At 45.2% G+C, this 22,013-nt stretch overlaps 1 protein-coding gene across 5 annotated transcripts in view; it reads left to right on the top strand.

Moving 5' to 3' along the window:
• fanca (FA complementation group A) overlaps positions 1-22,013 on the top strand; it is a 165,616-nt gene that overhangs the window by 140,882 nt on the left and 2,721 nt on the right. For 4 of the 5 annotated variants that reach the window (XM_086027081.1, XM_086027083.1, XM_086027082.1 and 1 more), the window contains one exon: positions 6,169-6,231. The exons of the other annotated variant lie outside the window; for it this stretch is intronic. In XM_086027081.1, coding sequence (XP_085883207.1) covers positions 6,169-6,231 — 63 coding nt within the window. The remainder of the gene's footprint in view (positions 1-6,168; positions 6,232-22,013) is intronic. 5 annotated transcript variants of the gene reach the window in all.

Below are 22,013 nucleotides of genomic sequence, written 5' to 3'. Positions count from 1 at the left end.
CTGTTATGCTTTCACATTAGAGTTCATGTGTAAATATAACGATAATAAAGTGACAAAGTGCTTAATTTATAATTTGATAAAATTTATAAAAGAAGTAATAAGTCATGCAAAAATCATAAATCAATGTTGTTCACGCAAGACGCGTAATACATTAATTAATTATGACAATTGTTTATTAACTCTCCAAAATCTTGAAATATAATAAATTGGGATTAATATAAGTCAAAACGTTTCGTAAAATTCAAAGAAACTGAAGGTTTAATATTATTCTTTTCTTATTGTGGAAAAAGAGAAAATCATCCTTAAATCTATGGTAATATCTTCAACCATTTGAATAATTCAACAAAAATACAACATATCAAACATATCAGGAATATAAATTAATAAATTGTATAATTGTAATAAAGAAGTCAATACATTTAAGTATAATTCAACTTAGGGTGAATTCAAGTGTGATTAAATTGCATGTTGCCTAATTGATAGATAAGATAATTTGTCTATTTGAAAATAATGGATTACTGACAGGCTCTTTTATGCTCAATAGAATGTCTATTTTCTTTTCACCGTATCTCTGGTGGAATTTGGCAATCTCCAAAAGAAGCTGAAATATTCCTTCCTGTCTAGCGTCTTACACTGAACTCTAAAAAAGTGCAAATTACCCTAATTTGCATTCAACACCAAAGAACTCCTGCTACTTTGCAGGACTACAAAAAGAGTGCTTTCCACTGTATGCAGGGCTTTGTATAGACTTCTAATTAGGGGTGGGCGATAAGACGATATTAGATCGTTAAGCGATTCAACGTGATCACGATCTCATAAAGCCGGAAGATCGTTTGATCGCCTCGACATGGCACATTCTATACAGTTAAGCTCTATGGCGCAAAGCCGCTGACTCGTATACCCGACCAACCCTTCACAGCACGCACAGTGCTCCGTACGTGACACTCCCCGCCTCCCTGTTTGTTTGGATAGTGGGAAGCTATAGCAGAAAGTCGGTTCGGTTCGGATGTCAGCGCTGACAGCCAAAGCAAACGGAGATCTGACACATGGTAGCCAGAGGCAGCCGCTAGCTCCAAGCTAAATGGATGAAAGATTGTTTATTTAAGAGGTGGTTGTGAAAATATCTACCCTGCCTGGTGCAAAATCTGCAAAAACACTTTTTCGTTCGGGACAATGGGTGTCAAAGCCGTCGAGTCGCACATGAGAGGAGAAAAACACCAGCGGTCTGTGGCAGCAGCTAGCAGGGTCCGACTAATGCCGGCGCTTGTTGGCGACATGTTGGGACATTTCTTTGTAAGTAACGTTATTGTTCTAAGTCACATTCCATTATCCTTGTTGATGGGGCAGCGGGGCAAAATCAATAAATAGGTGGTCTGTCGTTTGTTGCCATAGTAACAGTTTACATTCTCGCAAGGTCTAATGAGCTGTAAATAGGGATGTTCAAAAGTAATAGACATCTGTTGACTTTCTCGTTGACATTTTTGTTTTTCAAATATTTTTATTATATGTGCATATTTTTTCAAGCATTGTGGTTGACCGGTTAGCACGAGTCCGCCTCACAGTGCAGAGATCGTGGGTTTGAATCCGGCCCCAGCCCTCCAGTGCTGATCACCAATACATCTGGCAGATCAAAGGGTTGTAAAACCTCTTGTTTACCAAAATGTCTCATAACCTGAATTCCCCCAGTACATACATTTCTGAAAAAAATAGCTTCTAAGTGAACATTGTTATAAAAAATAAAAAAATGTTGCGATTGGAGCATAGCACTCGCTGATACCCTTAATAATTGTTCTTACTCTCTTACTATTTATATCCAATCTTATTGTTTTATAGTTCTTAGCTTCTTTTATTGCTTTGTCTTTTTAGCTTCGTTGTAATTTTCCTTTAGCTTCAACTAGGTTTTACCTCCAGTGTTTCCTCATTGGGGGCCTCCGCGCTGGGAGGTGTGGCTGCCCTCCCTGTGCCATGCTTTGGGGCTGCCCCGGTTGCCGTGGGCCCGGGGGTCTTTGAGGTGGTGGTGCTACCCGTGGCCATGGGCTGTCATCCCTCTCAGCGTGGACGAGCTCCCCTTGGGTACTCTTTCCTCATATGGTTTCTCTGTGCTCTGCCATGTCTCTTTTTAAAAGTTATATGTGTGTGCGTTTGTGTGTGTGAGTGAATGAGTGCAAATGTGCTTGTGGTTGTCTGTTTTTGTTTATACTGCGAGAGAGGGAGGGAAGGTGGGAGTGGGTTCTCTTTTTATGCTGTATTTTGATGTTTTTAATGTACAGCACTTTGAGTTGCATCTTGTGTGTGAAAAGTGCTATATAAATAAAATTTGATTTGATGATTTGATTTGAAATGTAGGCGTGCTAGTCTAAAACTGCAAAGAGCATCCTCTGTCCTCAAACTAGGTGCAAAGCACAAGCATAATAATTCTATAACAATAAAAATGGGAAATAACTACTCACATTATTGCTATAATTCTCACATGCAACAATGGGTCGAACACTTCAATCCTATCAAATGCAAAACATGGTGAGATTCATATCATATCATATCATTTTGGCCTGTCTCCCTCGGCTGGGAACTTAGGGGCGTGTTCTAGTTTGCCGCACCTGGTGTGCATTTGCAATCAGTGACTTTAAAAGGACTGCTACCGTGACAGATCTTCGTCGGATTATTCTTCCTTGCTCGCAGTTCTGCCTCAAGTGATACGATTTTCTAGACATCATAGTTTGTATACTTGGTGAGTTTGATTCTCGTGTTTTTGTTCGTGTATAGCTGTTTTGTTTCATTTATTTTGACGAGTTTTTGTTTATTTCTAATTGGCTTTTTCCTTGTTCCGTGGTTAACAAGTGATTTAGCATTTTCTCGTTTTCCTCGCATTTTAGCGAGCGTCTTTTGTTGTTCATGTTTTTTCCCTGGCAGTGTTTCGCCAGCGACTTCAGTTGAAATTTATCGGTAGATATCATAATTGTAAATACATTTTTGTTAAATCAAGTTTTTGTGTTCTCTCTGTCTACGTTTGTGGAATCCACCCTATTCCAGTTGTCACTGGAATGTGACACTGATTATATTTGAGCAAAGCAAACTTGTTGTAATAAGCAATTAGTTCATCATATAAACACATTTATTCACGGGGATTCCGTTGCATTACAATGTCCAATACTGAGGAGCAACATGGTATTTAATACTGAAACCAGGCTACCACCCAGCAATGAACACTGAAACCATAATTTTTATCATGCAAGTACATCATCCATTCTTATAGCTCTTATTGCATTACAGGGTCAAATGCCAAGAAATGGTGTGTTATAATATTGGAACCACACTATTTCAAAGCATTTCACACTGAAACCATAACTCTTATGACCATTTTTTCATTATAACTTTTAACACAAAACATTATATGGCAGTGTATATATAGTAGGGATGGGACGAGATCTCGTGCTACGAGATCTCGCAGGATTGGAACGCCACAAGATTTCTCGTCTCTGCACAGCACGAGATCTATTTTCTTTCGACGGTGTTTTGGAGTCCGGGTGAATATAGCAGGTGTCCTAAAAGGAGCTGTCACCGAATGGGAACTTCCGAGGCCAAATCACGGAGTTGCTGTTGTGACGACAACGCTCACAACATGGATGTGGCGATACATGGAGCTGGCTTTGAGCTACACATTAACTGCTTATCATGCAGGCAATGAACAGTATTACAGCTAGTCCAACGTTGGCCGCGTATCATGTTTCTTTAGACGTGTCAAGCGTATAGTTTCTTTTTTTCACCTATCAACAGCAGCAGCACTTTTGACGTCTAAATAAAGACAGCTCGAGCTGCCCACACACAAACTAATTATGGACGTAATCACGCGCTAGAACAACTCTTTGGACATGATGGCTCGTGATCTAGAGCAGCCATATCAGATAGCTCTGGCTATCGTATCTGCAGCTCTTGCAGAAATCTTGACACAGACGCAGTGACATTCCTCTTGTTGAAGATCGACTTAGAAACAGGTTGAACTCTACAATACAATACAATTGTATTTATATAGCGCATTTCATATCAGCTAGCGCTGTAACAAAGCACTTTAAAAACAATACAATAAATTAAAAAAACAATAAGAGGCAGTGATACATCTATTAATAAATATATCAATAAATAAACAAATATATAAAAATATAAATAAAGCCAATACATTAACATGAAACACTACATACAATTGAGTTACTGCCTCGAGCACAGTTGGATTTTGTCAAAGTTTTCAGTAAGAGGAAAGATCTCAGCTTTAGCTGTTATTGCAGCAATATTTGAGATCATGTAACGAAAGTGACACCTGTTTGCATTTGCACTTTACAGCTAGATGATTAATTTTCTTGCAGTCTGTTCGATAAAAAACATTTTGAAAACTGAAAAAATTACATTAGGTATTCGAAATTTAGCAAAAATCTCATATCGTCTCGTTCTCGTGGACTCAATCTCGTGAGACATCTTGTCTCGTGGGATTTTTGTCTCATCCTATTCCTAGTATATAGTAATAATGAGCGTCTTGAGAGCTGAGCACAATATATATAACATAGTCATAATCAGTTATCATAGTCATCCCATTAAAATCATCAGTGGGTCAGTTATGTTTTCTTATGCTTTGTGTATGTGCAACTGTGTATATTATCAATTTCAGTTCTGGTTCATGACTTTAGATTTATTTTTGCGAACTCTATCGTTCAAATTTGGGATTACATGCACAAGGTTAATGGTCATTAATGTCTGGGCCCAGATCTTAGGCCATAGTCCATTATCAAGCCCATAATTCTATCATTTGACGTAGTGTTTTTTTTACTACACCAACAAAACTACCACACCACTGCCACCATATGACAATATAGACCTTTTATTTTTATTTTATTTTATTTTATTTTCAGATGTTATATATTGATAACACGCTTTGACATTCACAACAAATGTAAACAACATTCAAATCGGTTGACAAATGAGGAAGTTACGACTAAATTTCAATGTCCATGCATTGACTTAGATGGGAACATTGACCTCCACAATCTAGCTGCCACTTAGGCACGTGAGTTAGCTGGCTGCTAAAGCAGGCTGGCGTGTCTCGTCTTCTATTCATATCTAAGTACCCACCGGCTCACAGAAGAATCTGAACATGGGAATGTGAAATAAAGCTTTTTGTTAATGATTAATAAATGAACAGCCATCTCACTTAATTTACTGGCTGTCCTTTTAGAAAGTGCTTAATTTTGGTTGTTGCTGCTGAGGATGCCCAAACAGTTAGTTATTCAGGTAGCCACAACCCGCACTCTTCATTCCACTAGTTTTATTAACCTCTTCGTTCCCAAGATCCACACGACTGTTGATAGCTCTGCTTTTCTTGTCCTAATCACATTGGCAGCTCAGTGCTTCCAAGCAGCCATTGTCATTCTAGTCAATTGTTTATTCAATTTCTGCCCCAAATGACTAAATACTCTACAACAAATTCTAAAACTCACCTAATTTATCCCAATATCATTGTTTGAAAAGTTGGTGAGGGATATGTTGGCCACGGTAGAGACTTTATTCAAGAGGACACTTATGGGCAGGAACAAAACATACTGCTGCAGCAAAGTGGAGATTGTGGCATATAATACTGCACTTACAATAAAAGTACTCAATAGCAAGTAGAGTCGCACTGAGCAGAGAACGTCAGTGCAGTGGATAAGGGGCAATATGAATCTCAATGAGTTGTAATGAAAAAGACATTAGGTTGTCGGGAGGTATTAACATTGACTTAAACTGTCAAATGGCATAACATTTAATAGCATATCGGTATAAAATTAGTTAAACATTGTGTATTTTCCCTCAGTTTTATTAGTTTTTTTTTTCCTTTTTTGGGCAACAAAATTTCTTAGTAAAATCTCCAATTGTGAATACATAAAAATGTAAGTGGGCGAGGGCTTTTGATGCAACCACGCTTGAATGCGCAACCATTTTTGTTACAAAAACAGAACAGTTGCAAATGATCTAATGCCCTTTGAGCTAAGATAGAGCCCTCCATTTCAGATCACTAAAACATGGCAAAAGGCAACAAAATAATGTCAGGTTAACAGATGACATTAGAATTGGTCAGAAAAGGGGTCAATTAAGATAACAGACTATGTATTCTAATGGACGATATCCTGTGATTTATTCTTTCAGGTTTTAGCTTTCTTGTTTTTCCTGTGTGTGAACAATTACGTGTCAGCCCTCCTGTATCCTCAGGTGAGTCACACTTGTTAAAACCTAAAAACATACTCCACCAAACCACAGTAGCCCACTAGATGTAAAGAACTCTAAAGTACAGTAACCTGTGTTACTGCGGCTTAGAGATTTTTTACAGTCTGCCTAAAAATGTTGGCAAAAACTCCACTTGAAAAAACAGCAGGTCAACTCCAGCACCTTAATTAAAATTGCAATTCATCTGACCCAATCACAGACCTGTTGGAGTTCCTCTTTGTAGATAGGGTTGTGTACATTCAAAAGGAACAGAGAGAAAAGCACTCCACAATGTCTCCTTCGGCACTGAAGATACTAGTAGAAAGTAGGATGGCAGAACTCACATTGTTTTTGACTGACTAAACAAATGTCACAATTGCTGATATGCCAAGGTGGGTGAATCCACCTGTCTGAGTTCAGTATATTTATTCTTCCGATCCATTTTCTGAACTGCTCATCCTCACAAGGGTCGCGGAGTGCTATGGAGCCTATCCCAGCTGTCACTGGGCAGGGGCGGAGTAAACCTTGAACTGGTCGCCAGCCAGTCGCAAAGCACAAATAGACAACTATTCACACTCGCCGGACAATTTAGATTCAATCTAGTGAAGAAACAGACTCCTCAATGTCAAATGGCATTTAATGACCAAGATGAAGTAGCTCTGCAAGAATACAACCATATATAAGCTTTGGCCATCAACTGCAATATAACATGTAGATAACACGAACAATAACTTTTAAACTAACAATTGTGAATGAAATGTATAGACTTGCATAAATGAAGTCAGGAGCTAACATTAAGCTCCTGACTTAAGATAACATTAAGCTGCGTGTGGAATTGTGGCATAAACATGTCAGAGAAACGTCAATTAAGAAGGATGGCTGCTACAGGAGAGGTACAGGTCTACTAACCCCCTAGTGACTGGAGAAGACCCCAACATCCCCCCCAGTCCGGAAGCCCACAAACACAAAATGGTGGATGGACTCAGTCCTGGAGCCAATGGCCAGTTTCAGGCTCATAGCGCCTGGGTGCCCTCCACACACGACACAGCAGAGGAGGCAGGGGCGAGGAAGGCGGTGACACCTCCAGAGCCACATTCGCAGTGACAAGGTCCCCGCAAGACAAGCGGTCGGAGGCATGCTCAACATCGGTCGCCAGCACATCCACGACCGCAGCCACATCAAGTGACCCATCCGCTGACCGCTGAGAGTCCCCTTGGAGCACCGGCTCGTCCAAAAGGGCTTGTCAGCCCCCCATACCTACGCAGAGGGTGGTGGCAACGAATTTGCCGGATGCTGTCCAACAGAGGATGCGGCCGACGTGAAGGCGCGGAGAAAACGGCAGTTGCGCAAAATAAGACGTCCTAAACCATCAACCTTACTGATCGTCAGCCAAGGACTCCACCACCACTCCAGACCTGTCCCTCTAATTAGGGCTTGGGCCCAGCTGATTCTGGAGCAACTAGGCTTGTCAAAAATATCAATACATCGGTACTTACTCGATACTAAACATTTTGAATGGATATCTTGCTGTGGCATCGATACTACCGATACCAAACCACTGACTTCGATACCAACAGCGCTTTATCTGCCAACGTCTGCTCCTAATGTTCTGCTGCTCCCGCACACACTGCCGAAGCCTGCCCCGTACGCCCCTCCCCCCCGCTCTGCCAGGTGCAGACTGCTCGTCAACGCTCTGCAGAGCCTTGAAGCTAGTTCATCTCTGGCTAAAAAAACAACATGGAATTGAGAAATGTACCAACAGGTGTGGCAGCGGAGCCACCGCGGCCAGTCGTGGTGGACAAAGAAAAAAACAAGTGCCGTTTGGAAATATTTTGCTTACGATGCTGACGAACACGGCAAGGCAAAATATTTGGATAAACCCATATGCAAACACTGCTACAGTCTCGTGCAGACCAGAGAAGCAGCATTTCGAACTTGACGAAACATATCAAGTATCGACATCCTATTCTTTACAATGAATTTCGAGAGGTAAGCTCACGTTTGGTCATGATTGAACTGAGTTGTATTTACATCCTAAACGGTAACGTAACATTATCGAGGCATTAGCCGACTAAGCTAGCAAGCTAGCGCTTGTTCAAAACGTAACGTTACATGGGGCTATCTGCTAACGTTAGCAGCCCGAGTCATCCTAATCGACTGCTTTAACTTAAAGGGCAACTGGGTTTTTTGACACCGCGACCTTATTTATAGGTGTGCACATGCTCGTATACTCACTCAGACAAATCGTGCAGCTAGGAGTCCTTCAGAAGTTATTAAGATACAACCGATTTTAGCCGCCATTATTATTATCTGTGACTTGTTGGCTTGCCTTAATAGATAAACATGTGAGTATAGATACTCAGACAACTTTTGATTGTCAATTTATGTTACTGTAAGTGGTTGGTGTTATTCTTTTTTACTACCTCAAACAACTTGAAAATATTGTGCCATTGGTGTTGCATAGTATGGTTATTTCTTTGCACTAGTTCAGACAATTTACAATTGTTTTTTTTGTATGTTTTGTTCTTTGCACTACCCCAGGTCTAATGGTCATTGGTTCCAGGCATAGAGGGTTGTCGAAGTTAAATACTTGTTGTACTATTTTTTTTTGCACTACCTCTTAAAAAAAACTATTGTTAACTATTAATGATAATTTAATTTTTAAGATAATTTAAGTTTTTGGGAATAAAAAAAAATTTCACAGTAAAAAAAAAGCCTGTGCTTTAATTTGTTCCGTGTGGTATCGAAATGGTATCGAGTATCAATACTGAACTGGGTATCGGTATCGAAGTTGAAATTCTAGTATTGAGACAACCCTAGGAGGAACACAGTTTACCCGAGCGCCAGTGGTCGGAGAGGCCTCGAGTGAGCCCTTAGAGACTCATTGGTGCGGGACATCCAGGAACGAAGGCGTCCTCCTTAGTCGCCCATGCCTGGCGCCAGAGAGGATGAACATATGGGTTAGAGAATTTCTCCAGTCAGTTGACAAAAGAGAGCAAATCCAGAGGGGGCGACCAAAGATGATCTGAGCCGGGGATAGGCAGCAGTCTGGGTCAGGGGTGTTGTGCAACTGCAACATGGCATGCAGAAAGCAGTCGTGATCGAGGCTGCCGGTATTGGACACCAGGAGACGCTTGGCCATCTTCACAGCAAACTCCACTGATGCTCCACAGGCGAAGAAGCCCTCAGTGTGGCTCGCCGTAAACTCTGGACCACCATCGCTTGAAAGTTCCTACGGGACTCCAAAAGTGGCAAATAAGGTTCGGAGGTGGTGAACTCCCCCAGCTGATCCGCCCAGATCCGTAGCTACTGTGGATTCCGCAGTCTCCACCCAGAAAGCCGGTCCCTGACAACACGGGGGACAGATCTGCCAGGGCAGGGTTTTTCCCGTCGACCCTACCCTCATACTCAATGAGGTGGAGGAGATGAGCAAAATAAGCATCCGCTACAGTCTCCTGCGCAAGGAGGCTCCATAAGATGGCACCGAGTTCTTGTGCATCCTCACGGATCGAGGCCATGAGTGCAGACTCCACCACATTGGGGAAGTCAGATGACCCCAACGATACTGCATTCTCTAAGCCCGAGGGAGAAGGATGTCTTGAAACAATATCAGCGGCATGGTTGCGCTTGCTAGGCAGGTGCACAATGTTGAATGCCATAAGAGGGTACGTTGCTTGAGCCTGAACAAATGGGAGTTAGTTATCTTATCCATGGTACGGTCACCAAAGATCTTGACCAGGGGTTTATGGTCAGTCACCACAACGAGGTTGTCACATCCTTGCGTGAAATAGCGCATCTACTCAAGGCCCCAGACCATGGACAGGACCTCACTTTCGATGGCAGTGTAGCGCTGTTCCGCAGAAGACAGGTAACAAGAGCCGCCGTGGGTGATCCTCCAACTCCCCAGGCAACAATTTGGCATCCCTGAGGCACAACCACAATGTTGTTGGAGCAGAAAGTAGACAATACCACGCCTGGACCAGTCCGTCCATGCTTCCGCATGTCGTAAATCTCCACACCCTCACAGATAGCCCCAATAATGGAGCGTTTGGATGTCTGAAAAGCTTCCTCCAGTTCAGAAGACCATGAGAACTTGCAGCGTGGCTTGAGGAAAGGCTTGAAAGGGGCCATTGTGTCACTCAACTGAGCATAGTTGGCCACTTGGTTGACACGACCAAACCAGCTTCTAATATCCGCCATCGACACCCGGGTGGTAAAGTCTCTTATTGCATCAAAGTACTTTGTGAGCAGTTCAATGGTGGTGTCTGAGACCCTAAAATCATCAAAGTCGATGCATCTTTCCGCAAATTGAAACTTTCGATAACGATCCCTGTCCGGCCAACGCATGTGAGAAAGTCAATGGTCCTCCACCAGTGCTGTTCGAGCTCAGTGTTGTAGTAGAAAGTGTCATCGATGCAACGTTCTTTGCGCTCAAGGTCAGAGAGGACAGCATCAAAATGTCGGTTGTAACCCCCAAATGACAGAAAACCTTGTCGTGCCCTGGTGTAACGCCAGCGGCTGAATGGTGTGATAAATGTGGTCAAATGACGATCTCATTCACGAAGGGGCACACTGTGGTAGCCATTCCAGGCATCAGTGACAGTTTTCCAGGTGTCTCTCGGGATAGGACGTGCGAGGTGGAATTCTTTCGTTTTGTGCTGGCAGAACTTGTTGATAGGGGAGAGGTCCACCGTCCTACGGGGGGAGCCATCATGCTTCCGAGTGACAACCATGCGATGACACCAAGTTACCGGTTCGCCATAAGGCACTCGTTCAATGACACCATGGGCTTCGTCCTGTAGCAGGTCATCATAGAATCGCTGCTGTCAGTGGAGGGGCACGGTGTCAACGGTGTGGCACGCTCTCGGTGTGGCCGCAGGGTCCACGTGTATCTCAATGGGTGGCCCTTCAATGCACGGTAACGGTCATTGAGGACAGGTCTTGAACGTGGATGAGGCATATCTTTCGAGAAGCCAGACATTCATCCGACCGTTATTCCCTGGTGTGCAAGGGAACGGCAAATCCGCTGGGCGTGGTGGAGGGACAGTACGCTGGGGACACGAGCGCTAAACGTCACGGGGACCACGCGGGCGTCTGCAGCCGCTGTTAACGGGCCGCATAGCAATGAAGGATGGGGGCAGGTTTTGTGTGGCGAGAACATTGGGGCCACTGGGTCCCACCCTGCAGGTACTTGACGGGAAGTACAAGGTACAATTCCAGCCCCTCCGCGACGCTTGGGTCCGGCCCCGGATTGAATCGATGAAATCAGAAAGATCGGCTCCGAACCAACAGCGACCTGGTGACTCTCGGACAATGGCTGCTGTCACCTCTTACGCCGACAGGCCCGATTGCATTCAATGCAAACTTGGTGAGGCTTGGTGTTCCACCCCCGAGACAGACCCCTCAGTAAAACCTTAACAGGGGTTTTTACAACTTTTTTGCAACAACTATTGAACGACAGATCTGGGTGATATTTGTCAAACAACTCTGCTGGCCACAAGTAGATGACTAATTTGTAAATTGGCCATTCCGTGCCAAAATAGCAGGTGATATGGCGGGGTGACATCGTCAAATGTAAAGCATAAGTAGTCAAATGACCGCCTTCTGGGCATTCTAGTTTAAAAGAGCATTTACAGTCCTGGCATGACGCTCGTTTGGCCTTGTCCGCTGGGGAAGGGGGGGTGTCTGACTGCGAAGCCAGTACGGAAGACCTCCCAGCGACGGGTGAATAAATTTCATTCCTCTAGCAATACGCCAATGTCCACCTCAGGTCGAACAAGTTTTGGGCCCTTAAGATAAGATAAGAAGATAAGAATGCCTTTATTGATCCCACAGTGGGGAAATTTTCATTGTTACAGCAGCAAAGATATAGGTCACACAGGGACGGCGGAATAATGTAGCCATTAATGTATAACATTGACGGCAAACATTCGGGATCAAACCTATGTAAATATAAGCAGTAACGTGTATATACACATGTATATACACACCAACATACATCTACATAAAAAGTATGAGGAACACTCATTTTGTTACATAGTACAGGGGAAAAATACTCTAAGTAAGTGACAGTGCTGCAGTGCTGTAGTGAAATGTAAGGAACAGCATTGGATAAAAATAAAACTAGACTAACAGTAGTGGGGAATGTTGAGTATTGCACGGTATTACAGTAGTGGGGAATATTGGGTATTGCACAATATGAGCTCAGGTGCAGGACTGCACAATTGCACTAATGTCCGCCAGTTTGTAGAGACTACACAATGTTCTTGTTAAAGAGTCTGACAGCAGCAGGCAAGAAGGAACGGCAGAATCTCTCCTTTGCACAGCGAGGGTGTAACAGTCTGTCACTGGAGTGCTGTTAGGGTGCCCTGGAGGGGGTGGTCCGGGTTGCCCAGCATTGATGACAGCTTGGCCAACATCCTCCTGTCCCCCACCGAGTCCATAGAGTCCAGGGAGCAGCCCAGGACAGAGCCGGCCCTCCTGACTAGTTTGTCCAGCCTCTTCTTGTCCCGGGCCGAGACGCCGCCTGCCCAGGTGACCACTCCCTGGAAGATGACCGATGCAACCACCGAGTCATAAAAGTTCCTGAGGAGTGTCCCTTGAACCCCAAAAGACCTCAGTCTCCTGAGTAGGAAGAGTCTGCTCTGACTCTTCCTATAGAGGGCGTCTGTGTTGTCGCACCAGTCCAGTTTATTGTTCAGATGAACACCCAGGTACTTGTAAGTTGAGACTCTCTCAACGTCTGATCCCCGGATATTCACTGGTGCAGGTGAAGAGTGCTGGCGCCTATCTAAATCCACCACCATTTCTTTGGATTTCCCCGCATTGATCAGGAGGCGGTTCTGCTGGCACCAGTCCACAAAACCCTGAGTAAGTTCTCTGTACTCCCTATCATCTCCGCCTGTGATGAGGCCGACAATCGCAGAGTCGTCAGAGAACTTCTGCAGGTGACAGGTAGGGGTGTTGTAGTTGAAGTCCGAGGTGTAGACGGTGAACAGGAAGGGAGCCAAGACAGTTCCCTGTGGGGCCCCCGTGCTGCAGAGGAGCACGTCAGACACACAGTCCTGTGTCCTCACATACTGTGGCCGGTTTGTGAGGTAGTCCTGGATCCATGTGGTGAGGTGGTGGGCCACCCCCGCCCGCTCCAGCTTGTCTCCCAGTAGGGTGGGCTGGATGGTGTTGAAAGCACTGGAGAAATCAAAGAACATGATCCTCACAGTGCTCCCCGCCTTCTCCAGGTGTGAGAGTGAAGTGTGGAGGAGGTAGATGATGGCATCATCCACACTGATGCCAGGCTGATATGCGAACTGGAGTGGGTCCATTGAGGAGCTCACCAGGGGGCGCAGGTGGACAAGGACCAGTCCCTCCAGGGTCTTCATCAGGCGAGACGTCAGCGCCACTGGTCTGAAGCTGTTGAACTCCTTCGGGTGGGGGGTCTTTGGCACCGGGACCAGGCAGGATGTTTTCCATAGCTGGGGGACCCTGCCCAGCTTCAGGCTCAGGTTGAACATGTGCTGGACAATTCCACACAGCTGGTCTGCGCAGGATTTGAGGAGCTGGGGGCGGATGCCATCTGGACCCGCTGCCTTCCTCGCCTTCATCTTCTTCAGCTGGTTCCTCACCTGAGATGTTGTGAAGGCCAAGGCTGGGCAGGAGGGAGTGGTGGCTATCTGGTGTAGCTGGGAGCTGGAGACTGTGGAGAAAAGGGGGGAGGGGGTGACACACCCAGCAGGAGGAGTAGGTTGAGGCTGCAGCAGGAGAGACTGAGTGGAGGCAGGCATCTGATCGAACCTATTGAAAAAGAGATTCAGCTCATTTGCCCACTGCAGGTCCCTCCCAGTCCGGGTCTTGGGTTGTCCGTGGCCTGAGATGGTCTTCAGGCCCCTCCAGACTCCCCTGGCGTTATTCTGCAGCAGCTGCTCCTCCATCCTCTTCCTGTAGGACCTTTTCCCCTCTCTGATCCTCCTCCTCAGCTGGCGCTGCACAGTCTTCCGCTCCTCTATGTTGCCTGACGCAAAAGCCCTCCTCTTCTCCTTCAGGAGAGCTTTTATGTCTAGTGTGATCCAGGGTTTGTTGTTGGAGAAACACCTTACTGTCCTGGTTGGTATGGTGTTCTCCATGCAGAAATTTATATAGTCTGTAACAGTGTCCGTAAGATTGCTAATGTCTTCCCCGTGAGCATCGCTGAATACTTCCCACACAGTTGTGCTGAAGCAGTCCTTTTAGGCCTCCTCGGCCTCTCCAGACCATCTCTGAACCGAGCGGGTCACAGCTGGCTGCCTGCGGACCAGAGGTTTGTACACAGACTGGAGAGCCACCAGGTTGTGATCAGCTTTGCCCAGCGGGGGGAGGGGCAGTGATGTGTATGCCTCCTTGGTGTTGGCATAGAAAAGGTCCAGTGTTTTATTGTCTCTGGTGTGGCAGGTGACATACTGTGTGAATGAAGGCAGAGAGGAGGAAGGGGAGGCATGATTGAAGTCACTAGATGAGTATCAGGGCATTAGGGTGCTGTGTTTGTAGCTCACTGCTGCAGTCAAGACATCACAGGCTGTGTCGCTCTCATGCCGGGTAAGCGCCGCTAGCTCGTCCATCTTGTTGGGGAGCGATCTAACATTCCCCATGATAACAGACGGGAGGACGGGATGGTATCGTCTCCTCCTTTCCCGGCGTTTAACCCCCGCACGAGATCCCCGTCTCTTCCTCCTCAGCTCACGGGGGATATCGGGTCTCGCCCCGGGAGCCGGCGCAGGGTTAGCACAGAGTGCTAACAGCTGATTCCGGCTGTAAACAATGGGGGCGCGGCTCCGAGCCAAGTCGCCGGACACGATCGCGCAAAAAATAGCAATCAGCAGCAGCAAGAATACCGCAGTTTGGGTGTCCATTGCTACGCAAGTTACGACTATCAACTATGTGAAAAAGGTATGGGGTAAAGTAATATTAAGGAACAAAAACACACGAAAAGGTTCACCGATGAGCCGTAGCTACTGTAGCGGGCTGCTACTGTAGCGGGCTGCCACTTGCGCGGCGCCGGAACCGGAAAAATGTCGGTGTCTGAGCAATTGCCTGGACTGGCGGGCTCTGATGCATAAATCCATGATTTGCCAGCAAATCGATTGCCTTAGACACATCTTCGGTGCCGAATGCGAAGCCAGGGCCACAGCATTTAATGACCATAGCTCCTTCATGAAGAAACAGACTCCTCAATGTCAAATGGCGTTTAATGACAAAGATCCAAAGAACAATACAACCATATATACGCGTTGATCATCAACTGCAATGTAACTTTTAGATCACGAACAATAACTATTAAAGGGCTGGTTGGGCCGGGATGGCCATGTTTTCACTAACAAGTTCATTTTATATATTTTTTGATCAGGAAAATGAAAAGAGTTGTCATTTTCTATTTTATCCATTCATTTTGGAGAAATTAGGAAATAATTGACTCCATGAATAACGCCTCTTGTTAATGAGGAGAATGGCCGCGCCCCCTACCGTTCTATCCTTGTTTGGTCAGAGTCACTGGAGGAACCGATTACAAACTCTCCATTGGAAATCATTGTACTTTCTTTGCTTATAACGTCCAAAAACGGTAATCAATTGGCACCAAAATTTATGTGGACATCCCTACTAATGCCCTCTTCAACATATCAAACTAACAATTATGAATGAAATGTATAGACTTACATAAATGAAGTCAGGAGCTTAACGTTAGCTGTGTGTGGAATTGTGGCATAAACATGTCCGACAACAAAGAAGGACGGTTTGTAATATTCTTAGAGTTTATGTTTTCCGAGTGGTCCCCGAAGCGCACACGCGTTCGATTGGCTCATTTGACGTTATGCTGTGCTCTGCTGTAGGTCAGGGGTATCAAAGTCAAATGGACGGAGGGCCAAATAAAAAATTTAATTACAAGCTGAGGGCCGGACTGATAAAATGTTCTTTGAAATTTTTAAAAATGTCCAGATTGGATCGGGTCCTTCTCACCTGCTGATGATGTCACGCTTTATATTTCTGTAATATATTTCTTTGCCTCTATGTTTGTCACCGCCTTGGCTGTTGTGTTTTTATGTTCGCAGTTACTAATTGAAAAATAAAATAATGTACATTACTGCTACTTTTGCGAGGCAGCTCGTACGTCACTTCCGCTTATGACCCGAGAAGAAGCCGGTGCCCGACCCGTCTTGTGAATCAAGTTCAGCGGAACGTTTGCGTTTCACCTGCCATACTGGAAACAATAGTGTGCAACGTTTTTGCACACTATGTTAATGCTATCAATATTGCTGTCTTGGTAAAGTTCAAGAACCATTAAAAAAAAAGAATTTAAAAAGCCACCGAGTGAAGAGGATGCTTTGTGGCTGTGTGTGACGTAGTATGCCCGGTGCTGACTGGCTGCTGCGAGGCGGAATGGCAAAAAAAGTTGACTTGTTTATACGCCCCGAGTGGAGCGTCCCACTGCTTCAAATGCATCATTCGTGCCACCCTGCACGCAACGGCACCCGCACGCAACGGCACCCGCACGCAACGGCACCCGCACGCAACGGCACCCGCACGCGCGAACTACATTGCCTCCAGTTGAAACGCACAGCCAGAAACGCTCCCAACGCTATTGGTGTGAACGTAGCAATACAGTAGTGAGGACGGATGATAGGCTGGTGATCTACCCACGATGCCTTTGCGATCGACCGGTCGATATATATGGTTATAGTTTTCTAACAGTAAGCCACATTAAGCTTTTTCTCTAAAGTGAACCTCTATATAATGCCCATAAATTCAAAATACTGTGGCGATTGTTTTGATATTTTCAGAAATTGAAGTGGGCATACGTAGAGATGTGCATCTGAATTTTAATACTGTAATAATTGGTCAAAGTTTTCTGACATTAAGCTACATTAAGCTTTTGGAAATAAAGCGTTTTAGACCGTCCCATTTTGACGGTTTGTGCTTTGGCAAAGACTTTATCTCCTCAAATGATTATTACTCATTGTTTAAATAGTTATGAAAGGTATTTTAGTCATTAAAACTCTGTTCTGAGCATCTTTAAATGTAAATTATGTCCTGATCCTCTCCTGGGACCACCAGTCCACCGAGTCCCGTCCTTCCCCCTCTGGGCAGACTGGTGTGGGTTAGGTGGTGGTGCTTCAGAAAGAGCCTGCCATTGTCCCCTCTATCACATCGACAGCCCATATTTTACTCTCAGCTAATAATACCTTTAACTCGCCGTACAGCTTCTCTTCACTAGAGGGATGCTGCTCTTGCTTGGACTCACTGTCTCAATCATCCTTAGACTCAGCCTTGTCAACATTTTGAAACAGATGTACCTCTACTGTACAACAGCTTTTTTTTTTTTTTTTTTACTGTTGCTGAAAAGTGGTTGCTGTGGAAACCCAACACAGGAATAAGGACTCATAAATGTTTTGTTAATACTGTACAATAAAATAGCAGCATGAGAATATTTATTCAGACACAGGAAAAGTCCAAAATAGAACCCTGTGGAACACCATACGACAGAGGATCAGAGCGGTACTCAGAGACTCTTCTTTCATTCGAAAAAAAGGTTTCCTTTCTACCTTTCTCTGTTCTTTTATAATGACAAATAATAAACTTTTATAATAAACTTCTTCTGACAGGGAATTCTGACAGACGTTCCCAGCAAACCCTCACAATACGTTTGGGTCTGCCGGGTCGGACCGGCATCTTCCCCCACCATTGCAGCCAACACACCACCAGATGGTGATCAGTTGACAGCTCCGCCCCTCTCTTCGCCCGAGTGTCCAAAACATGCGGCTGCAAATGCAATTATACTACTAACTACAAATTCGATCATCAAACTGCGGTGGTGCCAAGTGCACATATGGACACCCTTATGTTTGAACATGGTGTTCGTTATGGACAATCCGTGGCGAGCACAGAAGTCCAGTAACAGAACGCCACTCAGGTTCAGATCAGGGGGGCTGTTCCTCCCAATCACGCCCTTCACACACATGCCAGAATCTCCTGCACTTTAAACACATTTATAGTCACATTTTCACGTTGGCTGATGAGTCATCCACAGCAGTACTGCCACCCAACGGTGGTGAAAAAAAATTATTCCTCCGGCCAGATTCGCTTGAAAACTTCAGAGAAGAGTGCCCAAACGTTAGTCTACCCACCCCGCTAGAAAAAACAAATTATTTCAAAGGCAGTGGGTGTGACTATTTTCTTATACGAATTAATTCGTCAAAAGCAGTGAATGAGTTAAGTGCAGAATCAATTGTTTTAAATGGTGTACATGGATTATGACGATTTGCCTGAATAAGAGTTGACAAGTGTTCCCGTTTGGACTCTTTTCACCTTGCTTTGGAATCAATGTCAGCTCTCTTTTAGGATTTTTCACCTTTGTCTCTTTTCCACCTGCGTTCAGCTTTGCGGCATTCCACCATAAGCTGTTTCCAAAGATGTTTCAGAGAATTTCGCAGTACATCCAACCAGCCTCACAACTTTAGACCATGTGTAACCACATCAGCCCAGGGTCTCCACATCCAGCATGTTCACCTCCAAGATGAGACCAGCCACTTGGGCAGCTACTGAAACAATTTTTTTGCATAAACAAAGAATTTCTGCACAAACTGTCAGAATCCGTCTCAGGGAAGCTCATCTGCATGCTCGTCATCCTCGTCGTAACCAACTTGAATGGGCAAATGCTCACATTCTCTGGAGTCTGGCACGTTGGAGAGGTGTTCTCTTCATGGATGAATCCCGGTTTACACTGTTCAGGGCAGATGGCAGACAGTGTGTGTGGCGTCGTGTGGGTGAGCGGTTTTCTGATTCAATGTTGTGAATCAAGTAGCCCATGGTGGTGGGATTATGGTATGAGCAGGCGTCTGTTATGGACGAAGAACACATGCATTTCATTGATGGCATTTTGCATGCACAGAGATACCGTGACGAGATTCTGAGGCCCATTGTTGTGCCATACATTCAAGAACATCACCTCATGCAGCAGGATAATGCACAGCCCCATGTTGCAAGGAAACAATTCTTGGAAGCTGAAAACGTCCCAGTTCTTGCATGGCCAGCATACTCAGCTGACATGCCACCCATTGAGCATATTTGGGATGGTCTGCGTGTGGGTTGCACGCAAGTATAAAGGCAAACTGTGCACGGCATTGCCGCAGTGACGTTCTCGCAGACGTCACCTGCGGGAGTATAAAGAAGCCTTTACTGTCCACCCCAGAATCCTCCCCATCAGACCCTTACTTGGGCGCCCGGTTGGCCATTTACACGGAACCCCCGCGGGGTGGTAAACGTCGGCACCCGAGTCAAGGTTCTGGTTCCTCCTGTAATACCACATTTTCCAAGTCACGACATTCCAAACCTGTACCCTTAGTATCCACCGCTGAACCCTTCCCTTCAGACCCTTATTTACACAGGACCTCGACTACTTGGGCGCCCAGTTGGCCATTTACACGGGACCCCCGCGGGGTGGAAAATGTAGGCGCCCAAGCAAAAGTTCTGGTTCCTCCCATAATCCTGCTTTTTTCAAGTTGTATCATTCTGAACCTATACCCAAGCCACTTCACTCCCCGCCTTTTGCGTCACCTTGTTCACTGTGTTCTTCCTCACCTTGTCTTATTCATCCCATTTTTTCTATTTTACCTTCCTCACTATCGGTACTCCCGTCCCCTCTTGTCTCTTGTGCTTCCCAACCTCTATGGTGGCAGGCTGACATGTCAGGGGTTCGGTGGCGCAAATGATGCGGCCACCCTCTGAGCTTGCTCCAAGGGCGCAAGCCCTGTTGCCACTCTCTGATCTGGCTTCAGCAGTACAAGTCCAGCGGCTGCACTACCTCCTGTGTGGCCACCGGTTCGGCACCGCCGAGAACCTCTTGTCTGACCTTCTCCGATCTGTTGGTGATTTTGGTTTTGATTTAGAATGTAGTTTCATATTTTCCTCATGATTCTTTTATATGTGTCTGTCTTGTTAGGTTATTGTTTATTGTTGTGCTGGGTTACCAGATCTTGAGTTACTCAATGAGCTCCCTCTAACACTCTTTGTATCTTGTCCGGGTGTTCCTTGTCTCATCAGTTAGTATTTAGTTACTTGCTTTCCTTCTGGGCGGCACGGTGGTCGACTGGTTAGCACGTCCGCCTCACAGTTCAGAGGTCGTGGGTTCGATCCCGGCTCCGGCCTCCCTGTGTGGAGTTTGCATGTTCTCCCCGTGCCTGCGTGGGTTTCCTCCGGGTACTCCGGTTTCCTCCCACATTCCAAAAACATGCATGGTAAGTTGATTGGACTCTCTAAATTGCCCCTAGGTGTGATTGTGAGTGCGTATGTTTGTCTCTGTGTGCCCTGCGATTGGCTGGCAACCAGTTCAGGGTGTCCCCCGCCTACTGCCCAAAGACAGCTGGGATAGGCTCCAGCGCGCCCCGCGACCCTTGTGAGGAGAAGCGGTACAGATAATGGATGGATGGATGGATGCTTTCCTTCTGTCTTTGTTGGTTCATTGTTTTTGTCGCACGTTTGTTTGCTGTCTTAGTCCAAGTTAAGCAGGTTTCATCCACCTGTGCTCGTTTACCGGATCCCTTCATACAGTTTGTCTTGTCTAGGTGTTGCTCATTTGCTCGTCTCTTTGTTGAAAGTTTTCATTCAGTCTTTGTTGGTTCATTGTCTTTGTCCTAACTGCTGTTTGTTTGCTGTCTCAATCCAAGTCAAGAGGGTTTCCTAGTGTTTTTTTTAGTTACTTTGATTCTTGTTGTTTTGCACGTATGTTTATTTAGTGTTTTTGATTTTTTTTTACCTTGTTTGTCTTTTGTTATTTTAGATTCTGGGCATCAGGTGGTGCCGCTTGAGGTGGGGGTACTGTTGTGACTGGCTGTTCCTTGATGTATCAGTTGCTCTGCAGTTGTTATGGTTATTTTATTCTTTGTCCTTTATTATGTCATATAGGCCTGATGTCTAACAGTTTATAAGCTCGAGTTACTCAGTGTCATGTTGTCAGTACGTCAAGCTTTCTTCGAGTGAGGACGCAAGATCCTCCCAGTCAGAATTCCTCCAGTCCTGCTCTCTGTAATTTGTGTTTTCGTTGATAGACTTTTACTTTAAACTTCCGTGTCACGTCTGCTGTTGGGTCCAAATCCCGCTCCTCACGTGACAGATTGGACCGGACCAAAAGCAGACTTAATCTTTTTCGTTTGGTGCAGTTCGTATTCACACTGTAGTTTATGCAAAAGCAGCTTATTCCGTAAACATATCCGACGCATGTGACGATCGGTGAAATGACAAGGGCAGCATGCAGAGGAAAAACCCGGACATGGAAAAACATGCAATTCCTCTGTACTGCATTCTTGCTCTGCATATTTGTGTTGCTGTTTGAGCCACAACATAATTTTGAGTGTCAAGAGCAGCTCATTCAATGCAGGTTTTGCGACGCTGTGTTTATACATTTTTGAACAGTGTCGGGAATGAGCGCAGTAACCCACAGGAGTGGTGTGATCTGCATGGTTTGACCCACAACATGGTGGCAGTGGCGCTGCTAAACAAAAGATGGATCAGGTATAGTCAACAATCACAAAACGCTAATATTTCCCATGATGCCTGGGTACGGTGGTTACCTTTCAAAATGTTGTATGTATCCTGTATTTGGTGCGGATTGGCAGTGGTTTGTATACAGACCTGTACCAAACCGCACCAAGTCCGTTTGGAAGCGCACCGAAATACGCACCAGGATTCTTTTGTGTGTATGCACACTTGCATAAAAGGTCCGGACCACCGTGAGAAACGAAGCCCAGTTTGTTGAAGGTGGACCAAAC

Source organism: Filicampus tigris, chromosome 4 (assembly GCF_054856515.1).
Source record: "Filicampus tigris isolate MCC_2025a chromosome 4, RoL_Ftig_1.0, whole genome shotgun sequence".
Lineage (NCBI taxonomy): Eukaryota > Metazoa > Chordata > Actinopteri > Syngnathiformes > Syngnathidae > Filicampus > Filicampus tigris.
This window is presented reverse-complemented; position numbering and strand designations above follow the sequence as displayed.